Below are 22,588 nucleotides of genomic sequence, written 5' to 3'. Positions count from 1 at the left end.
CGAAATCTAGATAAGGTGTAGAAAGTAAAATTGAGGTATAAAATTCTATCAGGAAAAAGTATCTTCCAGTACAAAAATATAATGCAAGGATACCAATATAACATATCAAACTCAAATTATAATAATTTGGGTTATCTTAGAGTCGTTGCTAATATCAATGACAAACATGATCGTTCTGCTCCTTCGAATTACCACTGGAAAGTACTGAAATGTAGGTACGTATCTAAGACTGATCACTGACCTTTGAAAAGAAATTGTATGTAAATAATTATAAAGATATCGATTCCCTAGTGCGTATGAAAGCAACGCATTTACCTATACGTAGAGAAGTCTGCTGCCGCCCGGGACGTTGTGTAGGCAGGCAGCTTGCACACGTTGCGTTAGTACGCACCATGGATAGGGTTACCACCTTTTTTTTTTGCAGTTAAAGTACATTGGTTATTATAGGCAAGAAAAAAAAAGTACATAGTATCAAAATAAAGTATAATTTATTTTTCTTTATTATTATGTATATAGAAACATATTTTTTATTGCTTTTTGCAATTTGTATCAAATTAGCATCTTTATTAAACAATTGCACAGCATCTTTACATTCTATATTTAAATTAAAATAAATAAGTAATTCATTTTTTATCAAATTCAGAGACGCTTTGTTTCTTTCGTCTCGCCATTTACTATTCATCACAGAAAAAACTTTTCAAAATCTCAAAGAATTAATCAAATCATACGAAATAAAGTATTTTTGTGAACTTTATTGTTCTCATAAAGTATAGAGTACAATTACCTGAAATAACGAATAATACTTTATAATAAAGTACGGGTGGCAAGCCTGTCCATGGAACATCAAACGGTGCCTATTCGTTGTTTACTCAGAAAAGTTATCTAATATTTTTTTAGAATGATAATATTTTCTGCTTCATCTCTACTGGCGAGTCCAGACAAAAGTGACGTTAAACAAATACACATTATTTTCAATAAAATAGGGAATGATTACGATCGTCTGACTTCTTTATTTTTGAAATATTCTTTAACTCAAGTAAGTCGTAAGTTACCTATGTTTATAAGTTAAATAAGTGGTAAGAGGCTGTGACGCGCGACAGCGCTAAACGACACTCTGGTGCAAAGAATATACTACTCTCTGCTCTGGTGGGACGAGAGTTGTGCAGTACCTACTTTATAAAGAACAAGATGATGCCCGCGACTTCGTCTGCGTGAATTTGGTTTTTTTTTTTAAATCTTGTGGGAACTCTTTGATTTTCCGGGATAAAAAGTAGCCTTCCTTGGGATGTAAGCTAACTCTGTACCAAACATCAAAATCGGTTAAACTGTTTGACCGTGAAAAGGTAGCAGACAGACAGAGAGACACACTTTCGCATTTATAATACTCGTATTAGTATGAATTAATGCATAGATATTAGATAGCAATTGAGATGAGAGTTCTCAATGCATGACAACTTGCATACAATTGCGCTACACTGTGTCGTGTGTCGCCGTCTCATGTCGCGGTCGCGTACCACAATATACTTACCATTGTCATAAATTCAGTACTTCGTATCAGACTTACCTAAGTATATTGTTTGGTAAATTCCCTATCGTTATAGGATGGTACTATTGGGCAAGTGACTTCCGAGATATACCAAATGTGTTTCCATTACACTATGTCGGCTAAAATCGCACCTATTTGGAACGTCTTGGGATATAATCATTTGATAAACAATAGAGATTTTTTAACGGCTCCAGGACCACAAGATGGTATTCAATGTACAATTGTTGCGAACAGTAAGCACAGACTATCTTGGTCTCTTTTTTTTATTCACCATTTACCTACTTTATAAAATATATATGCAAAATATGTAAGTAGTCCAATCTAAACACGAAGTTTATGCACAATTATGATTGAGCGTTGTACGAAATATCAGTCAAACCGCCATGTTGCAACTTAAATTGGACTACTTGTTTTGCCATCACTGTACTACAATATGTAAAGGTATTAGCATTATCTAATTACCTATGCAACAAATTTCAGAATCAACATTAACATTGCAATTGAAGCCAGTGAAAATCCACTTGATAAAGTGTAAAAACGAAAAATACTTAGAAGGTGAAAGCATAAGAGTTCTTCCTAGGTAACGAATGTTTTATCGTGATTCTATTATAACATCGATAGAATTTCTTTATTAACAACTATGTACTTACTTATATTTTAACATATCTATGATATTTTAAGCCTCAATAAAGGTATAATAGAAGAATATTATGACGCTTTACCTCAATCGGCTAACTTTAAGTGTTATAAAGATCTACGGCGTCATTGGAAAAATATTGTAAGTCCATATTATTATCTAGGTACCTACTACACAAGTCGATTTTCCTTGTGATGGTGTGCAAAACGATAAAACCTCTGTGAACTATTACGTAAATCGTTAAATTAGTCTAGTTAATTTCTGGAGATCTGTTTGGTGATATCTGCGAAGTTTATTACGTTTCTGATACGAATCGCTATACGAAATAGGTACCCTTTCGGCCACCTAAATAACTAGCTACCTTCAGTGCAAGAGTATAGGCATCTTTTACTCAAGGGCGCTCCAATCTGGATGTCATCATTACTTTTTTATTAAGCACTAGCTGATGCCCGCGACATCGTTCGCGTGGATATAGGTTTTAAAAATCCTGTGGGAAACTCGTTGATTTTCCGGGATAAAAAGTATGTGTTAATCCAGGGTATAATATCTGTCTCCATTCCTTTCAGCCAAATCCGTCCAGTAGTTTTTGCTTGAAAGAGTAACAAACATACACACAAACTTTCGTCTTTATAATATTAGTGTGAAGTGTGATGGTTGGCGTCAAGCGCAATTTAAAAAAAAAGTTGCTGCTAACATCATCATCATCATCACAGTCATTATTTTATCTTTATAGCACGGTTACCGACTACCTGAAGAGGAGCATCCATATTATTATGCGGTTAGATTTTGGCGCGGCGATCCGTTGACATACCCTGCAATTTGCTTAACAAGAAACTTCCCTATCATTACACCCTTACCAAAATCAGCAGAAGTAAGTTTTGAATAGGTACCTACCTATTTCAATCAAGTAGGTAACTAAGGCTAAAAAGCCATGTAACTATGTACCTATACTGGCTTCAGCAGGCGTGAGGATGGTTTCGACATTGCAACTGGATAACTTTAGAGTAAATAGATGGCGCTCCAAACGCTAACTGTTTTGTTACATTTGTTGTGTTAAAATGTTAAGGGTCATGAGACCGGCCTGCCCGCGAAATTCAAATTTATTCTCACAAATTAGTCGATACTTTAATTTATTTCTTAAATTGGACCTTTTCAAGTAAAGATTTTTATATAAACCTACGAGGATGATATTGCCACTGTCGCAAATAAAATAACCATAAGCCTACGTTGTCGTATTAGTTTAGGTACAAATTGCGAAAAACCAAATTAAATTTGAATTTCGCAGGCTGGCCGGTCTCATGACCCTTAAAAATCAGACAATAAAATTAATGACGGCCTTATACAGCTTACAGCTGTGGGCCCTTTTTTTCTCTAATGAGGAAAATCCGTCATGGATACCACCGGCCACGGGGGAACACAGTTATGTCGGACTCCTACCGACTAAAAATTTCACGAAGTTTCATCCCACCGCTGATGACGGAGCACAAGGGAACGACAACACCTCGTTACTCCGCCAGCGGATGTCTGCCTCTGCAGACCCACCACTGGGACGACACTACGCGCCCCCAAACACCGTTAAAGGCATTCCGGAACCACAGCACGCCAACCAACCCGAGGACCTTACTGTAAACGACGGACCACCCCGCGTCCATTACCCACAGGTCCTTTCGAGGGCTAGGGTTCGTGGTGAGGGCAATTCCCTTTCCACGTTCCCCACCCCCAACATCTCCCTCGTCACCAAACTGGACAGGCGAGAGACCGGCGGGGCAGCCAGTGACTGGAAGCCTCATAACAAACCACCCAACGCAGCCACACTCTCCGCTCCTGGGGCTATATGCCCCATGGGTGCATCTACTGCGCCCTCTGCTAGGGACACTTAGAGGGTCACGCGTACAACACCCCCTCCTTGCTAGGTCAATTAACCATGGCTAACAATATCCCATGAAGAGAAATCGTTAACCATGTTGCCAGGGTACACCGGCCCAAGCGCTGCTATTACCCGGAACATTCAGGCGCATGAGGAGGTTACCTGGCTGGTACCCCACGTTTGTGGGCCCTAGTGTAATTATTCAAGTATTATTATATAAACTGTTCTTAAATCTCAGCTTTATGGAGTAGGAAAGGAATAAAAGTCAAAACTTCTGTCCCTTTTCCATCTATATTGACAGACTTACGCAAAGTAAAAAATTGACAAAGAGTATCGCTTATGATATCTTGAAAAGCTACACTTACCCTACTGCCTTTGGTTCTTAAATAGGTACCTACTAAACTGTCTAGTTCAATATTCGGTCTTGATAGTACTCGTATGTTTCACTTTCAGCGACAAATATTAATGAAATTTATTAATTGCTTAAAAAGTAAGATGCCAACATTTCTTGGAATTCCGCTTACGATTGAAGCAAATAGTACCGAAAGAAATTTGGAAAACGTAAGTTAATTATTGAAAAAATGTTAGTTCGTGATTTAATTTATTAAGTTATGGCAAGATTTTTCCAATGCAATATCATTTTATTTTAATGATCATGTTTATACTTTGGAGGGTTATTTACAAATTATTATTATTAGTTTTTGGATGTGAGCCCACGATCTTTGGAAAAGGCTGCTTATTTTCAAATAGTTAAGTTGGTACGCATACATTACAGTATTATAATACTCACAAAATACCTACTTAATAGTAGCTTGTGGAATGGGCTTTCTGTACCTTCCAGGTACAGAAAGCTGATTCCACAAAGATATAAATAAATATCGACTCTTTAACTACGATGCCATAAAGTGCAGTTCAGCTCGCACAATGCTTCGCCTAAATTAATAAACGCCTCTCTTTCTATCGCATAAAATCTCTCTCTCTCTCTCGCTCTCTCAGAGATGATAGTTATGCGAGTGCCGTTGAAGGGGCGCGCCATCGTAGGTACTTTAAATATGTATTTCTCGGGTCACATTCTCCTAAATAATAGGAGTTTTTTCAAAATAATTAAGCAGCCATTTCCAAAAATGTGATTAGTAATTAATTATGATACCCACCTATCTATCAAATTCCGTTGTGACGAGCCGCTGACGCTATGGACAAACTCTACGTTTGCCCTGGTTTTCCAATTATATTTTAGTAACCTTCTTAATATACTCATAATAGTGGATATCAATGCCTTTTGGCTGCATTCTTTTCAGATTAATCACAGGGAAATTTTGTCAGAGACGCAAGCCGTGAGCCTTTGCACACCAACTCAGTATCAACGCAGAGATAATTTATTTTAAATACTTAACTACTCATATCAATTTCAGTAAAAGAAAACTTAATAAAACGTGATTTATTTTTAAAAACTATTTATTTAATCAATCATTTCAATTTGTCTTTAACTAGGTGGATTAGTAAAACAATTATTAATTTGTTGGAATGTAGGTATAAAATTGGTACATGGATTAAAATAATAATTCTTGCTTTGTATCGTCACAACCATCATTACAATATTTATTGTAAGTCGTAAATTAAATTAACTATTAAATATTTTTCGTAATGTCCACTAAGTATGTCGTTTTATTTATTTTAGTTCAATAATATTATTTTTGGTAACTACATAATATCACCTGTATAGCGTCTTATCAAACCATATAATGATAAAAATAATTAGATAGAGTAGGTATAGGTACAATCTAAAAGTTAAGTTGGGTTGAGGGAGAAAACGGCGATCGTGCGGTTGGGCTGCGAGGTGGAGTTAAGGATGGTTGACCAGCTGTGAGATCGAAGAAATGGGCCACTGACGGAGACAGATTTCTGTGCGCTGGTTGTGGAACTTGTGTGCTCCTATCACCCTGAAAACGAAAGAGATTCTAGCTGTTAGGTTTTTTTCTAAAAACTTGACGATTTCGGCTCATCAGTTTACCGAAAATCGTCAACTTTTCAGTTCAAAAAAAATATTAATTGGTATCTCTTCAAAACAAGAGGAGGTTTTATAAATACAAAAAGAGAGAGGAATAAGAAAGAAATTACAGGCCTTAGGTAGCTAAAAAATTCAATTTCTTACCATTCTTGCTACACGTGGAGATGTATTCGGCGTAACTTGAAGATTAGTTTGGATCACAGGAACATTTAATAGATATTGCAGTTTGTATCCCCTTGCTAAGTCGTCCACTGTTTTACCTGAAATACAAATCGTGAGTATATCTAGTGTGATAGTGTGTGCAAAATTAGTAGTCCTATCGAACACGAGGCGTATGACTGCATTGTAAAAACAAAAACAGACCTCGGTCGGGTTGTGGTTGGGCTTGTGTATCTATTTATTTTCTGCGCAAATCACCATGTTCGGTAGGTACAACTTCAGATTGAACACAGGACATATTATACATTTCCTCTTTGCACAGGACTGAATTGTCTTTTACGCGAAATATATGTAGGTAGGTACGAAATTTTAATAATCTAATAATAATACTAGCTGAATAATCTAATAAAATAATACTAGCTGATGCCCGCGACTTCGTTCCCGTGGATATAAGTTTTTAAAAATCCCGTGGGAACTCATTGATTTTCGGGGATAAAAAGTAGCCTATGTGTTAATCCAGGGTATAACCTATATCCATTCTAAATGTCAGCCAAATCCATCCAGTAGTTTTTGTGTGAAAGAGTAACAAACATACGTCCATCCAAACTTTCGCGTTTATAATATTACTAGATGATGCCCGCGACTCCGTCCGCGTGGATTTAGGTTTATTTTAAAATCCCGTGGGAACTCTTTGCTTTTCCGGGATAAAAAGTTGACGAAGTTAATTTCCGGGACGTAAGCTACCTCTGTACCAAATTTCATATAGGTAAATCGGTTTAACGGATAGATTCTTAAGAGTCCCGTAGGAACTGTTTGATTTTCTGGGATAAAAAGTAGCCTATGTCTGGCCCCGGGAAGTAAGCTAACACTGTACCAAATTTCATTAAAATCGGTTCAGCGGTTGAGCAGTGAAAACGTAACAGACAGACAGACACACTTTCGCATTTGTAATATTAACTAGTATGGAAGTATGGATGTAGGATTTTATTTTTAATACTTACTAATATTCGGAGGCACAGTGGCAACTGGTAACGGTTGAAGCGGTTAAAGAATAGGTAGGTATGTACCTACTCTACTATTGAGAGTGCTTAGTCAAATATCTTTGAAATAAAATTAGATATGTACAGCTGACAAATAAGTACCTACCTGTTAAACTTGTTGGAATATTAGGGTTACAGCGTCCTGTTTGCATAATTTTTTTCAGAGCTGCTACATTATTGAAAATTATTGCAACCGCCGCCCCATCAGCTAACTGAGACGAATCGCAGCACGATAATAGAAATGTCCAGTCATCAGTCTCCCAGTCTAAAGCGGCGAACACTGCAAGTTGCAATGTTGATGCTCCTAAAAATAAAACATTCTTTCAATCCACATTCAACAGCCGCTTTATGTAATCTAGTTGCACATTGCAATTTAATCTAATGCGTTGTTTTACTTACCAGCTTCACTTAATAAATGTGGATTAGCTCCATATTGCATTAATAGTTTTACAATAGAGTGTAATCCGTGTCGAGCTGCTAGCCTTATGGGCCAACCACCTTGAAAATTAGGATTAAAACCACTGTTTAACAGTTTTGTCAACTCTCTTTCATTACTGTTTATGATATTAAATTTTAAACTTTCCTTGTGTCTATCCATTAAAAGATTTTTAAATGTTATAGTCTATCAAACTGTTGCTGGTCTAAAACTTCCGTACACCGATTTAATATTAGTTAATACTCATTTATCAACTACATCAAAAATTATCAACTACCCTCCTTTTTACTTCTTTTTTTTTTCTCTCTCGTCTGGCTTTTACAATGATTAGCCAATGTCAAGTTTGTAGTTATTTGTAACAAGTTAGCTAAATTATACAAGTATGGACCCCATCTGTGCCGGCGCTCGCCGACATACGCACGGCACCCCCTTAGAGCGCTTTCCAGTCAGTTTTAACAAAAAAAAAACACTCCAAAAAGTCACAACACGCGCGCCAGCAAACGCCACCACAGACGAAGTCCCTCCTTTTTACTTCGTTTCGACTTTAGTTTTCACTATTCTCTACATTATTGGTCTGTGGTTTTGATTTTTGACATAAAGTGAACAGGGCCGCAAAAAAAAAATACATACTCTTTGTTCATTGTTGCCACAGAGTACTTTGTAAATCATAAATCATATGGTTTCAGAAAGGTTTTAATATGCATGCATTAAACATGTCATATAACGTAGTGATTACAATTACATACTCTTTGATGGTCACTTTTGGTATGGTACTGTGGTATGGTATCCCAGTGCAGAGATTCATGCGATTCGCGATTTTTGTAGGAACATGATATAATAGTGAAATAATTAAATTTAAATGTACATTTAAAAACATTAAATGCTTATAATTTGGTGTGTTATGGGAAAGTAATGAATTTATTAATTTAACCTTTTGAAATTGTTTACAAAAATCTTAATATTTATTTGTTACTTATTAATTATTTAGGCATAAAGAATGGCGAAAAATTGTAAAAAGAGAAAGAAGAAGGAGAGTTAGAACTCAGTTGGCAAAAGAAAGAGGCAAGTATATTATGAATCAAGGCAACAAATTGTATATTGAGTCTGTATTGGGTAGTACTTACTTGATCTTAAAAGTATGCTGTATATTTAACCTGCTCAGTGTGTAGGTATTCTTTTATCTGACAGTAATTTCCTTTTCTCACAGTATTTGTTAGTGTTTTTAAATAGTTTGTTGGTCCATTAGATTGCAGTTAGTTAAGTCCTAAAGTGTGCTTTACATGGCATCAGAACTTTAGGCATACTGTGGCTGAATTATTGATGATGAAACTATACAGTGGGTGATATTGGTTCAACAGTTAATCATTCACTTTCTGCGTTGTAGGAAAGTACAGTCCTTAATCCTTATGCATGAAGTCTGCAATGCTGTCTAAAGATTTTTTATCTAGGTAACATGCACTAGTTCACAGATTAGTCTAAAAATCCATGCTAATATAAATGCTAAATGTATCCGTCTGTCTGTTACCTAGATGTCTGTATGGTGCATCCATGAATAGGCAAGCTGCTTAGTAATCCAGAGGCAGGCCATTTTATCTCCCAGATAATCAAAGAGTTCCCACAGGATTTGTTTAAAATACATAGATCCATGCGGACAAAGTCCCTGAGGTCTTATACTATTTTTAATCATTTTAGAATCTAGTTTCGTCCATACTGATGATGATCAAGATTTGCTTGAAGAACAAAAGGCTTTAGAATTGCATGAAAGAAAAGAAATAGAAAAACAGAATAATATTGAAAATGAAAAATGGTTGCAAGCTGAAGTCATAGCAATGGAGCAGTGGAACAAACTTCAAATGAAAAGAGAGATTTTACGACAGAAGCAGATTGAACAGCAGACCAAACTTAAACTTGTAAGTTTCATTCATTGTACATTTAAAATATAGTTTAGTATTATATTAATACAAGCTGTGTTAGCTTAGTGGTTAGGCTAGCCTTCTAATGAGGGGGCCCGAGATTGATCCTGGGTATAAACCGAATTCATATAAAGCTGTATTAAATGTAACTTGCTGCAACTGTAAAAGAAAACATCATGAGAAAACCTGTATGACTGAGAATTCTCCATAAAGTTCTTAAAGATGTGTGAAGTCTCCCAATCTGCACTTGGCTGGCCAAGTGCAGATTAGCAGATTTCACTTGCAGTTGGCCAGGGTAATAGACTGCGGCCAAAACCGTTTTCACTCTGAGAGGAGACCCTTGCTCAGTAGTGAGCCAGCAATAGGTTGATCATGATGATGATGATGATGATATAATATTTGTACATATAAAAGGAAAAATGCACTGACTAACATCAATTTATCTCATAAAAATGTTCGCAAAGATATATGAAGTCTGCTAATAAACACTTGGCCTGCTTGTGAACTATGGCTCAAATGCTTTTCATTCTTGCATGAGTTCTAATCTGACCCATGCTCATTAGTGGGCTGGCGATGGGTTAAGATAAAATAATTAATAAATCTTCATTGATAGTCCTTATTATTGTAAGGTTATTTTTAAAAAGTTGATTTGAGTTGTCAAAAATAATATAAAATTATTAATTTAGCTGATGAAGGTAGTTTGATAAAATCGATATTTGGCTCATTCGATGTCATACAATCTGTTACTAGGAGGCGAACAAGATTGAACTTGCATAAATACGGGTGTTTCGAAGGTTTTAGTTTAGTCTCCTTCTGAGATTTGGAGCGATATCGCATATTTTCGGTATTTGGATTGTGAACTGAATAATTAGATGTTGTGATAGCAATCACGCTCTAATTAAATTATTTATTTTGGCATTAGTTTGTTTAGATTAAAACTCTCGGATAACCTTACACATTAAACTTGTGTTTTTTTTGTGTTGGTTTTGGAGAGGACATTCCAATAATTCGATAAAAATATTTAAATAATACCTGCTTTTCTGAGTGACGTCAATAATTCAGAAGCGGGACGTGTCTCATGTTGCCTTCATTTCGCTTTGGTATCTTTTTCAAAACAACCCACATTTGATAATTTTTTTTAATGAGTTTCGGTGGTTTTGGTGATTAAAATTTTAAGTTTTTTTTAAAGAATTTAGTCTTTTGTGAAGTGGAAAGTAATTTGCAATAAGTGGTTCAGATTTTGTATACATCGAATGAGAAGTTAGTCGTTTGGATTTATTGTTGACTGGATATTAAAACTGAGAGTTCGGCAGTTCAAGGGTAGGTTTTAATGATTTGACGGAGGGCAGGATAGCCCATGATTTGGATTTGACTTAGGGCAAGGAAGCCCGCGACTGACATGACAAGATTATTTAGAAACACGAGGGCGTGTTAAATTCAGGACGGCCGAACTGTAAGGTTATTTTTAAAAAGTTGATTTGAGTTGTCAAAAATAATATAAAATTATTAATTTAGCTGATGAAGGTAGTTTGATAAAATCGATATTTGGCTCATTCGATGTCATACAATCTGTTAACTAGGAGGCGAACAAGATTGAACTTGCATAAATACGGGTGTTTCGAAGGTTTTAGTTTAGTCTCCTTCTGAGATTCGGAGCGATATCGCATATTTTCGGTATTTGGATTGTGAACTGAATAATTAGATGTTGTGATAGCAATCACGCTCTAATTAAATTATTTATTTTGGCATTAGTTTGTTTAGATTAAAACTCTCGGATAACCTTACACATTAAACTTGTGTTTTTTTTGTGTTGGTTTTGGAGAGGACATTCCAATAATTCGATAAAAATATTTAAATAATACCTGCTTTTCTGAGTGACGTCAATATTATATACAAGTAAAAAATTCATAAAAAATATTTTTTATTTCCAATGTTACATCTTTTTGCAAGCACATCAACATAATTTATTTAATCTTTTTGATATTAATAAAGAAGAAACAAATTTTGTGGTAAACAAGTTTTACTACAAGTGTTTTATCTACAAGAGTTGTAAAATGTTATGTTATAGGTATAAACTTTCTTTACCTACACTACAATAAAGGTATTCTATTAATTTCACTAGTGTAATAAATACCACATTTTGCAGTTGTTTTAGTGGGATGGGAAATAATTTTCATATGTTTTGTAAATTACAGGAATGGGAAATGGAGAAACAAAGACGAGAAAAAGAAAAGGAAAGATTAAAGAGGATTGAAGAAGAAAATAGGCAAAGACAAGAAACTTTTATGTTCAATCTGGAAAAGTTCTTAAGTGGAGATACAACAAAGTTGCCTGAAGAATTGGCAGTTTTATATGAAACAAGACCTGACTGTGATGTATGCCCATTTTTCATGAAAACTGCCTGCTGCCGTTTTGGGGATGAATGTTCTAGGAATCACAAGTACCCAGGCATAAGTAGAGTAAGTTTTTTAACAAATAATACCTTAACACAAGCTTTATTTCACGCTGCATGCTATGCATTGACTGGGATGTTTTCAAGTGAGAACTATTCAGTTTTAACTAATTAGACTGTTCTGATAACAAATACATATTTATGAACTTCTAGATTCTTCTTGCTCCAAATATGTTTGGCCACTTCGGGTTAGAGAATGCCAACTATAATGAATATGATACTGATATTATGTTGGAATATGAAGACAGTGATACATATAAAGACTTCAAAAACTTTTTCTATGACATACTGCCAGAGTTTCAAAAATTTGGTAAAGTTGTGCAGTTAAAGGTAAGTTGAAGCTGGAAGCTAATTTGAAATGTCGGCATTCATGTAATGTATCCTTTACAATATTACAAACGGTTATGTATATTTGTAGGAAGTTATCCTGTGAGGTTTACATTGTATTTATAATATTATTTATTTTTTATGATTCTACTGTTATTAAATTATCAGAATACTATTAATTATTAACAGCATTCTATTTAAGTATAAGTAAACTGTGTATGTAACAAATTACATCTTAACTCAAAAATCATATAAATAGATATACCTACCTACAGAGTATATGATGTACCAGTTGAATGTACTTTCAACATAATATTATGAACCCCTTTGAAGAGTATAATGGATCTATTATTCTGACAAGGTTTGTATGGTATATAAATAATCCTATGTATATGTATTTTAAGGCTGTGTTTCCATAATGCAAGTTTTTGCATACAGGTATGACATTTGCGTGCAAGTTACCTACTTGCATAAAAAATATTTTCCTGTACTTGCACTTCACGTGTAATATTTTGCTTGCAAGCAAGTGTTTGCACCAAAGTTTGCTTGACACTTGCCTATCACTTGGGCAACCTGCAGCTGATCACGCAGGTTTACGGTTCCACTACTGAAGTTGTATGCAACTTAAAGGTCTCGCACTATGGAAACATACCTTAATTTATATTTAAGGGGTGTTGCTATTAAAGTATTATTATGTAGTAAAGTTTATTAAATCTATTGATTAAATTTTACTTTGACTCCTCTTAATCATTCCTGTTTCTACTTGCAGGTATGCAATAACTTTGAAAAGCACCTCCGTGGGAACACATACATAGAATATGCAGATATACACAGTGCAGTGTTGGCGTATAGAGCCCTGCATACGAGGTGGTATGGTGGCAAGCAGCTTTCATTGCAATTCTGTCAGATTATATCATGGAGTAATGCTATCTGTGGTATGCTGCTCGCAGACTATTTGTAATTTTGTAGCTTCTCCCTAAAACGAAATAAACTCGCCTTTTGGTGTCCATCGCGTACAAAGTCGCGATTAAAGCTTATTTATTTTTCAAAAGATTTGCAGTTACATACATAATAAATGAAATAGACAACAGCTAATAGAGGTTTCTTACATGTGTAATTAAGTAGGCTAATAATACTTATTTCATTACAGGACTGCAGTCTCGTAAACGGTGTCCAAAGGGCCGTACTTGCAACTTTCTACATGTGTTCAGAAATCCTATGAGGCTATCATTTGATGAAAATCGGCATTCTGAGAGGTAAGAACGTCTAGCGGCAATTGTGACATAATATTGCATTCTATTTTCATACTCTTTTTCTATTTATATTATATGTTTTTTTTTCTCTCTCGTCTGGCTTTAGAAAGATTAGCCAATGTAAAGTTTGTAGTTATTCGTAACAAGTTAGTTAAACTATACAAGTATGGACCCCGTCTGTGCCGGCGCTCGCCGACATACGCACGGCACCCCTTTAGAGCGCTTTCCAGTCAGTTTTAACAAAAAAAAAAACACCCCAAAAAGGCAGAGCACGCCCGCCAGCTAACACCAACATAGACGAAGTCCTATTATATGTTTGTATAATATTATAATATTCCATGATAGCTTTCGCTTGCAACTTAGAGATGAGTGGATTTAGATTTTCAAAAACTCATAGTAACCCTCTGTTTTCCCGGGATTAAAGTATCCTGTCCTCCAGGCATAGTTACTATCCTATTCCTGTTCCAAAACCTGTTAAAAAAGAAAGATAATTAAAAAAATATCCCAGCATCGTCGATCAAATAAAATATTATTTGTAATATTGTATAGTGTATCATGGACTATAAATATATAGAAGGTCACAAATATGCGTTTAGTTACTATAATATATAATAATAGTGTATTAGAATGAGTAAACGAATCGCGTCATACATATCTTTACGATGCCTCGCAGTTCGATAGTCAAATGGCGAGGGAAACTAGATCAAACAATATCTTATCACATTCAGAAATATACACTAGAATACCGTTTATGGGTTTTTTCTTTAAAATTAAGACATTCTCGTTTCTTAAAAATCGGTTTAGTGGTTGAGACGTAAAAAGGTATCAAACAGACAAACATGTTCACATTTTATAATATGAAATAGTAATTGGAATAATTTTGATTGCCATAAAAAATTTAAATACGCGTTGGACGCGTCTTTATTTTGAATCTGACAGATTGGCCATACAAAAACTGACAAAGTTTAACTGTGCCTAAACTTTAATTAAGTTTATCAATATATCATTATCCTATTTATCATTAAACCTTATCTTACTTATACTTAATATATTTTTTTAGACAAGAGCGAGCCTCACGATCTTGGCGGTGGTCAGAATCGCCAGAAAGGACTTCGCCAAAACGCTCGTCACCGAAGCGCACAGACAAAGATAGTGAACGTCGCCACAGGCATAGGGACAGAAGACATAATCATTCACATCGTTCACAATCGCATCGAGAAAGATATTGAATATAGGCTACATATTTACTTTATCATAATACTCATGTTTTATTGACTGTCCCCACAGATATGGAATAATTATACAAGTAGGTACTGCTGCTGATAGCATAAGCGTCATGCATCATCTGAGCGTGCCCGGCACTAACATATGTTAGCGATGTCGGCATTGCTCTGCATATTGGCATAGTATCAACACAAAGACCATACACATTTATCAATCTAAATTCCCAGTACGCTCGGTGGGGAGCTTCGAATTGGTAAAAAAATATTTGTATTCTATATGGCACACCTTTTCCAGCGTATGTACTTACCTATATAATACGTTCATTTCTGTATATATAACCAACCTAAAACTTATTTAAGTAATTTTAAGTAAATGTAAAAAGACCATAGCCAGACTACTTTAAATTGGTATTTAACATCAAATACCTATCTAATGTTTAATGTTAAATGCATAAACGAAGAACGCTCCTTATTTTTATTATTTTTGCGGGTGGTACCCGGTGGTTAAATGATTGGTGGTTGATTTTTAAAGTAATGTTTGTAGGTAGGTAGTTAGGTACCAATAATTTACATTGACCGTCGACTCCACAAGCTCTTACCAGAGCGAACTACACTGAGGGAACTCTCGGCTTGATCCTGAATCAACGATATGTCATATGGTGACTTACAAAACCCTTTGATTTGGTATGTAAAATCATACAAAAATAGGGCTACCCATACAGATATAATTAAACATTCATCCATGGGGCTACCTGCAACAAATGTGACAGATCGAGATGACGTCGGGGTTTGAGGCCGGGGGATGCCCGCCTGCGTTATCCAGCACCGGGTTCGGTATGCGTGGGGGCTGTGCGGGTATGCGCGGCGGCTCCACCCCGATTGCCATCTCGACCTGGCGCGTGCTATAACTAACATTGGCGTCGAAGCCGCGACATATTCTTAGAGCTTGTCGTGGTGGTGTTGACAAGCCCTTAGATTCCTTAGAAGTTCCCTAACATAAACTGTGCTCCTACTGTTTGACTCTTTTCTTAAGTACCCGTCACTGCTAACATAAACCATGAATTCTGATTAAAACATTATCGCTATTCAACTTACTATACCATGGCATTGACATATTATCAAATCAATGCATGGTGGGTGGCAATGGGTTGTCTGGTGGGCTCTTTATTGGCTATGAGAGAAAAAAAAATCAGTTATTGTCTTAAGTGCACCTGCACTAAACCAGGGCGTGCGCGGCGGCGGGTTGCGGGGAGCCAAGCCTCGCTGCGTGCAACGGGCAAACAGCATCCATAATAAGCATTTAATTATCTGGTGTTGAAGTGATAGTGCTAAAACCTAGGTTATGCTAAAACCAGTAAAACAGTCCATAAAAAAGGTGCATAACATCACACCCACCAGTTGTAGATTACTTTACTCTATGAAAAAAGGCTAGAACCCAGAGCTTGCCCAGAGCTGTTAAGCCAGTAAAAAAAAAGATTGACATTTAACTTAATTTTTTAATGATTTTTTATTTGGTTAAATTGGATTCTTGGTTTTATATTTTAATTAATAAAATTAAGTACATGTTTACTTGCTATTAAAAGTATTAACTACTGCAATAATCTAATGGCCACTAGGAATGCATTAGCAGTGTTAGTCTCAAAGTCTTCATACTTTGCATATCAAAGAACATACCTTCATTCTTTTACAATATCTTGTAAAATTCCAAGAGAAACTCTGTTAAATAAGATACTACGTAGCAATTTCTTTGTTATAAAAGCTAAAAAAACTTCCAAAAATGCTCCAGGCGCTACGAACGGTAAAGGATTAATAAAACAGTTGGCAATATCTATCCATTGAAAAACAATAAAATTACATTCTCTAGTATTTTAACCATAATAAGTACTTATATTTCAAATTTTTCAGTAAATGATAATTCAAAAGCAAAGTTAATTAAGGATCTTAATTTTCAATCTGATGATGAGGCGAGACCTTTTTATAAATTGTCTGTAAAGACTTTACTACATATTTACAAGACAACAAAGAAAGATGAAGAATGTGGTTATTGCAAAAACAGGTTGTACTACATTGCAGATCATATTAAAGTAAGCCAGTGTGCAATTTATAAATTAAATGGAAATAATATTAATAAATTGAAATAATTATATATACCTACTTTTTTTTCAGTGTCCGCCTTTAGTTCTAAGTCAACAAATTGTTCGAAGAACATTTATATACAACTTATCATTTGATTGGCTTGAAAGTTCCTTGCAAGTATTATTAGGTAAGATGCAAATAAAAGTAAAACAAAATAATTTGCTTTTTGAACTTTACTTTTAGTTTTGTTTAATTTTAGATATGGGTGTGACAGGAGACCGAATACTGAGAGATTTGTGGGTTCTTAAATATCACCATAATACTATAAAGGAAAGACTACAAAGAGTTAAAGACAATGGTGTCGAAAACCTTTACCCTTGGATGGTTAGGTGTTCAGAAGATATAATGATTAGGTAAAAAAAAAACTATTTACTTTAGCTTTGAAGATTTCAGAAGTTAATTTAACATACTTATGTTACCTATCAACATCTTTTAGGTATATTCAAATATTTCAAGAAACAAAATCTATTCTAGGGGATAATAAATCTACAAAGATGTATCTTGCCAACCGATTAAATATCTCACCAGAAATAATCGAGGATATGTACTTAAAAGTTCCAGCCTTAAAAACTACCAGAGCTGCTAAGGTATAAAAATGGACTTATATAAGTACTTTTACTAAATTTTATGTGTCATCATGATCAATTTATCGCCGGCTCACTACAGAGTACGAATCCTCTCAGAATGAGAAAGGGTTTGGCTATAGCCTACCATGCTGGCCAAGTGCAGATTGGCAGACTACACACCTTCGAGAATATCATGCAAACTCAGGCATGAAGGTCTCCTCAGAATGTTTTCCTTCACCACTAAAGTGATATTTAATTGATTAAAACGCATATAACTCCAAAAAATTAGAGCTATGTGGCCAAGATCGAGCCCCAACCTCCGATTAAGAGGTGGACGTCTTAACCACTAAGTTATCACAGCTTCTATATGTGCTAGAAAAGATTAAAATATGTTCTAAATAATAATTATCTCTGTTGCAGGTGAAAAAATTTCTAGACTTCCTATTAGAACAGGGTTTTAGCCTTGAGGAAATTACAAATAAAGCTAGAATACTTACAGCATCTCAAAATACTGTAAAGCAGAGACTTGAAAAGTTGAGAGCCTTGGGTTTACGAGAAATTAATTTGAATGTTTTGTGTAGAAGTAGAAAAGAATTTCAAAAGTATTGTGAGTCAATAGAGTCCATCACTAAAGAGCAATTATAAAATGTTATGACTAATTTTAATAAACTGTTGTATTTAATATTGCTTTTTGGTTTTTATTATCTTTTATAAGCAAGTAGTTCCTGTTCAAGAAATACATGCTACATGCATTAGAAAATGTTATAAGTATTATTAATAGGTACCTACTCAAAAACAATTTTGATTCAAGTAGACTAAGCTGGACTAGTACAGATAAACTATCAGAGTCCTGATTTGCATCTAGTACGAGCAGCTAGTTTTAGAAAAATGGATTATTATTCAAAGCAGTTTTACTAAGTTCAGTATTGGTGAATTTATTACAGAAAATAACATATTTAAAAAAAAAAATCTGTTCTTGTTTAACAGAATTGAAACTAGGTACAATTATTGTTAGTACTTGCGTGTAGATTTTTGACATAGTACTTACCAACATAAAACAGGAACTGAAAGGATATACATGGCATAAATTAATTTGAAGTAAGGAGGCAATGCAACTGAGCAGATTCCTGTCATTTGCTTGTTAGAAATAAAATATCTTTTCATGCAAATAAAACAAAATTTATTTTAATTTAAGTATAATAATCATAAACCAATGCAGTTACATGCACCTGTGGTAGTGGAATGAATTACATGAATGAAAAACCATTACTAATTGTTTTTACTGAATCCTCAACATTACATAAATCAATATAATATACATATATTTTGTAAATTATAAAATAATTATTATACATATTAAAGATAAGGCGGTTTATTGCAATGATGTGACCCTAATAAACTATATCTGGTCTTGACATGTTCTGTCACCACTCACCAGATAATAAATTGATTAGAAACAACTCTAAGACTATTCTGCAAATTAGAGTGTCATGTTTTAGTCAATATTAACTACCTAAAATTCATAATAAAATTATATAATGTGAGGTCTGAGTATAAATCCAAAAATAAGGATTCAATACAATAATTATTAAGCTACTGGTGAGCGCATTGTACACCTGGGCCTGCATGCATATGCTCATCGTCATCACTGGCATAGGCTTCCTCCCGCCCTCGGCTCCTCTCACTGGCTGTGTACTCCATCATGTTGACTTCTTCCACATCCTCGCCAGTTGGCATGACAAATACAGGTCTAGGCGGTAAAATGCTTTCGATTTTCTTTAATTGCTCTTCATTTGCAAAGTGGTTTTCAGGAAAAGTTACTTCAAACTTAACATAGAGATTTCCTTTTTCAAATGGGTTCTTATGTTGAGGCATGCCTTCACCTTGTATACCTTTTAAGTCTCCAGGTTTGATCACTTCTCCAGGGGAATGTCTTATAAGTAGATCCCGTCCATCTAAATGTTTAATGACAAACTCAAAGCCACACAGAGCCTCGGTCAAGGTAATCTCTCGCTCCATCAACAAGTCGTCGCCTGTTCGTTTGAACAGCTCATGTGGTTTTTGTTGTAATACTATAATTACATCACCAGGTTGAGTGTCAGGCTGCTGGTCTCCTTCTCCTCTAAAGAATATTTTCTGGTTCTCACGCATACCTTTTTCAACATGTACCTCTAATATCTTGGTTTCGTTTAAAACTTTCTTGCCTTTGCATTTAGGGCATTTGTCTTTTTCATCAATAGTTTCACCTTGCCCTTGACAGGTAGTGCAACGAGTCTGGAATTGACGGGTCATGTTGGGCCCTATTTGCTGATATGACACTTTTATACCTTGACCATGACAGTCTCTGCAAAACGAAACAGCTCCAGTCTTTCCACCGAGACCTTTACACGGGCCACAGATTACATTTTTACTTAATTGTAGCTTCGCTGTTTTTCCGACATACATGTCTTCTAAAGTCACTTTCAATGGATGTATGGTATCCTCACCACGCGCACGTCCTCGTCCTCTGCCACCACCACCACCCATACCGAATATGTCACCAAAGAAATGTCCAAGGAAGTCATCAGAAGGAAATCCTCCTCCTTGCCCGCCTTCTTGCAATCCTTTGAGGCCGAACTTATCATAGGTTTGCCGTTTTTTTGGATCTGATAAAACTTCATATGCATAGCTTATCTCTTTAAACCTATCGCCAGCTGCTGGGTTTTTGTCAGGATGAAATTCTTTAGCCAACTTGTGGTAACTCTGAAATAAAATTAACAAGTTGCATTGATTAAATGAGTCGAGCCATGCTTGACAAAGGAATAGGAACTCTCATAGTTACATTCTTGAAAACCAGCCAACTAAGCATTACGTTAAAAGTTTCTTACCCTTTTGATTTCAGAATCACTTGCATTTCGCGAAACACCTAATATTTCATACAATTTATTATCAGCCATTTTACGATCGAAATGAGGGAGACACCACGGAATTACTTTGTCGCAGCTGATGGCTGATGCAAAAACGAAAAAGAGCGATTCAGATTATTCAGAATTGTCACAGTCAATGTCACAGATGATGCAATATATGTAGAAAATATTATTTGGTTGTACAATGGTCACGGGTAACTTTAGATACGTGTCATACGTTTTCTTTGAAAATAAAATAACGAACTTTCCAATTCTGAGCCGTTTCCTAGCCTTAGATAGCGCTGTTCGTATCCGGCCTTCCAGGCAGTTCCAAAACAGTTTACAAAACAAAGGATTTCATTACAGAGAACAGCTGTTCCTCCCTTCGGCCCTTTACTGACCGCACGCCTGCAATTTCTAAGAGGATTGTAACGGAAATTGCTGGACAGTTTCATACTGCTGACGAGGATCTAAGAGGACTGTAATGGAAATTGCTGGACAGTTTTATGCTTATGATGAGGTTCTTTAAATGAGTGTAGACTAACGTAAACTAGGTTGTTATAAGTAAGTACACGATTTTATTCTTCTTAATGTGCCTTTTTTTTTTTTTTGTTGACGCTGGGGAATGCATTTATGCATCCCCCCGGAAGCTAGCCAGCCAGCCATGAGGCAGCCAGCCAGCTGAGGGAGGGTATGTGGGACTCGCCGGCTGAGAGGTCGCCTCTACATACCCACTACTATACTGGTATACCCACTAAACCCCAGCGGCGCTACTGCGCGTCGCCTGGCGACTGGGTCACGGGAACGGAAACAACCGCGACCCAGCCAGCGACGTCTGCCGAGGTAGACCCTCCACCGGGGACCTGCTCGGTCCCCACCACCGCACCTCCGGGGACCTGCTCGGTCCCCACCACCGCACCTCCGGGACGCACCGACGAAGTGCGTCCCCCGACCCTGGGACGCGCACGTCACCCGCGTCCCATCCTACGCTTCGTCCACTGTGCCCTCCGCTAGTCAGAGGGACACGCGGAGAAACCTCCTCCCCCTGCCAGGTCATTAGCCATAGCCAACAATATCTCCGAAGAGAAATTATTAGCCATGTTACCGGGGCGCACCGGCCCGAACACTGCTCTTCCCCTCGGACGCATCCAAAAGAGACCAGCAGCATCCAGGCACACTGGGAGGTTACCTGGCTGGCGCCCCTTCTTTATGCGCCTGTCCATTACTGAAGGTCAGCAGTTAGTTGTTTAAACTTCTCCTTGTCCATGGCTAGGCAGAATAGTTCTCGGACTGTTTTTTTGCCAGTCCACACGTAGCCATAACTTCTTCCTTCTTCCCACCCCTCTTTTTTCAGCTATTTCACCCATCATAATTGGCAGCAGCAGGCGGTACCTATCGTGTCGCAAAATATGGCCCCGGTAAGAGATCTTACGTTGCTTGATGGTTTTAACTAGCGCGGTCTTCATTTGTATCCGGGCAAGAACCTCAGCGTTAGCGTTTATTTCAGGCCTGGACTGTAATGTACCTAGTACTAACTATTACGCAAAAATGGAATGGCATGAACAACGCTACCTATGAGTAATTAAGGAATTGATCCTTAAGAGTAGGTAGACATTCAAATTCTAACAGCCGCGGTCTTGCGTCTTCTGCTAACTTTACTCACAACCAACTCACAACTTTCCTACATAACTATCTAATCAATTTATTTTGTGAATGAAGTGAGTGAGAGCAGAGAGGTGTCTAGTCGGGCCATTTGAACAGCGTTATAAACTTAGTTTAACAAACGTGCCCACAGGCCTCACACGTATAAAATAATACAAGTTATAACTTAATAGGTACATATTTTACACAGTTAATATTGGGTAGGCGCGTTTTATTTTGCGTAACACATGCGTAACATCATCACTGTGAATGCCGCTACACCCGATAACGAATTTCTACTGTCACCTTTTACGTATGTTGGTGCACAAAGTACAAACATTTGCTTTGTAGTACCTATATGCCATAGCGCATAACTTCGATGTAGGTAGATCCGTGAATATTTATGACAGGCATAGTCACAGTAGGTATCTAACTATCTACTGTGAAAGTACGCCCCAAGCGTCTGTAGCTTTAGCTCCAATATAAGGAAGTGCCGCCT

The 22,588-nt window shown here is 36.3% G+C and overlaps 5 protein-coding genes across 7 annotated transcripts; 3 read left to right on the top strand and 2 right to left on the bottom strand.

The window, feature by feature from the left end:
- The first annotated feature begins 5 nt into the window (after window positions 1-5).
- LOC123866916 (uncharacterized protein C18orf63-like) lies at window positions 6-5,456 on the top strand. The gene is made up of 8 exons (XM_045908700.1): window positions 6-215; window positions 898-1,036; window positions 1,602-1,779; window positions 2,027-2,126; window positions 2,228-2,324; window positions 2,917-3,054; window positions 4,504-4,611; window positions 5,349-5,456. Exons 1-8 carry the CDS (start codon window positions 82-84, stop codon window positions 5,433-5,435), a joined length of 981 nt encoding a protein of 326 aa, XP_045764656.1. The 5' UTR covers window positions 6-81; the 3' UTR covers window positions 5,436-5,456.
- Window positions 5,457-5,487: 31 nt separating this feature from the next.
- LOC123866944 lies at window positions 5,488-7,935 on the bottom strand. The gene is made up of 4 exons (XM_045908743.1): window positions 7,657-7,935; window positions 7,364-7,561; window positions 6,203-6,318; window positions 5,488-5,990 (listed from the first exon to the last, which is right to left on the bottom strand). Exons 1-4 carry the CDS (start codon window positions 7,853-7,855, stop codon window positions 5,832-5,834), a joined length of 672 nt encoding a protein of 223 aa, XP_045764699.1. The 5' UTR covers window positions 7,856-7,935; the 3' UTR covers window positions 5,488-5,831.
- A 485-nt stretch (window positions 7,936-8,420) lies between these two features.
- On the top strand, window positions 8,421-14,896 carry LOC123866883 (U2 small nuclear ribonucleoprotein auxiliary factor 35 kDa subunit-related protein 2). Its single transcript, XM_045908640.1, has 8 exons — window positions 8,421-8,602; window positions 8,682-8,755; window positions 9,386-9,603; window positions 11,802-12,065; window positions 12,212-12,388; window positions 13,155-13,320; window positions 13,536-13,641; window positions 14,699-14,896. Exons 1-8 carry the CDS (start codon window positions 8,574-8,576, stop codon window positions 14,865-14,867), a joined length of 1,203 nt encoding a protein of 400 aa, XP_045764596.1. The 5' UTR covers window positions 8,421-8,573; the 3' UTR covers window positions 14,868-14,896.
- A 1,437-nt stretch (window positions 14,897-16,333) lies between these two features.
- Window positions 16,334-18,250, top strand: LOC123866896 (transcription termination factor, mitochondrial). Of its 3 annotated transcripts, none has more exons than XM_045908671.1 (6): window positions 16,340-16,665; window positions 16,767-16,945; window positions 17,028-17,124; window positions 17,197-17,350; window positions 17,434-17,584; window positions 17,984-18,250. In XM_045908671.1, exons 1-6 carry the CDS (start codon window positions 16,467-16,469, stop codon window positions 18,206-18,208), a joined length of 1,005 nt encoding a protein of 334 aa, XP_045764627.1. In that variant the 5' UTR covers window positions 16,340-16,466; the 3' UTR covers window positions 18,209-18,250. The 3 variants fall into 3 exon arrangements, with proteins under 3 accessions (XP_045764644.1, XP_045764627.1, XP_045764635.1); XM_045908679.1 differs by having other exon boundaries at window positions 16,341-16,659; XM_045908688.1 differs by lacking the exon at window positions 17,028-17,124 and having other exon boundaries at window positions 16,334-16,665; window positions 17,181-17,350.
- Window positions 18,251-18,746: 496 nt separating this feature from the next.
- LOC123866874 (dnaJ homolog subfamily A member 2-like) lies at window positions 18,747-20,602 on the bottom strand. Its single transcript, XM_045908627.1, has 2 exons — window positions 20,431-20,602; window positions 18,747-20,305 (listed from the first exon to the last, which is right to left on the bottom strand). Exons 1-2 carry the CDS (start codon window positions 20,497-20,499, stop codon window positions 19,157-19,159), a joined length of 1,218 nt encoding a protein of 405 aa, XP_045764583.1. The 5' UTR covers window positions 20,500-20,602; the 3' UTR covers window positions 18,747-19,156.
- Between the last annotated feature and the right edge of the window lie 1,986 nt (window positions 20,603-22,588).

The sequence above is a fragment of the Maniola jurtina genome, chromosome 1 (assembly GCF_905333055.1).
Source record: "Maniola jurtina chromosome 1, ilManJurt1.1, whole genome shotgun sequence".
Taxonomy (NCBI): Eukaryota; Metazoa; Arthropoda; class Insecta; order Lepidoptera; family Nymphalidae; genus Maniola; species Maniola jurtina.
This window is presented reverse-complemented; position numbering and strand designations above follow the sequence as displayed.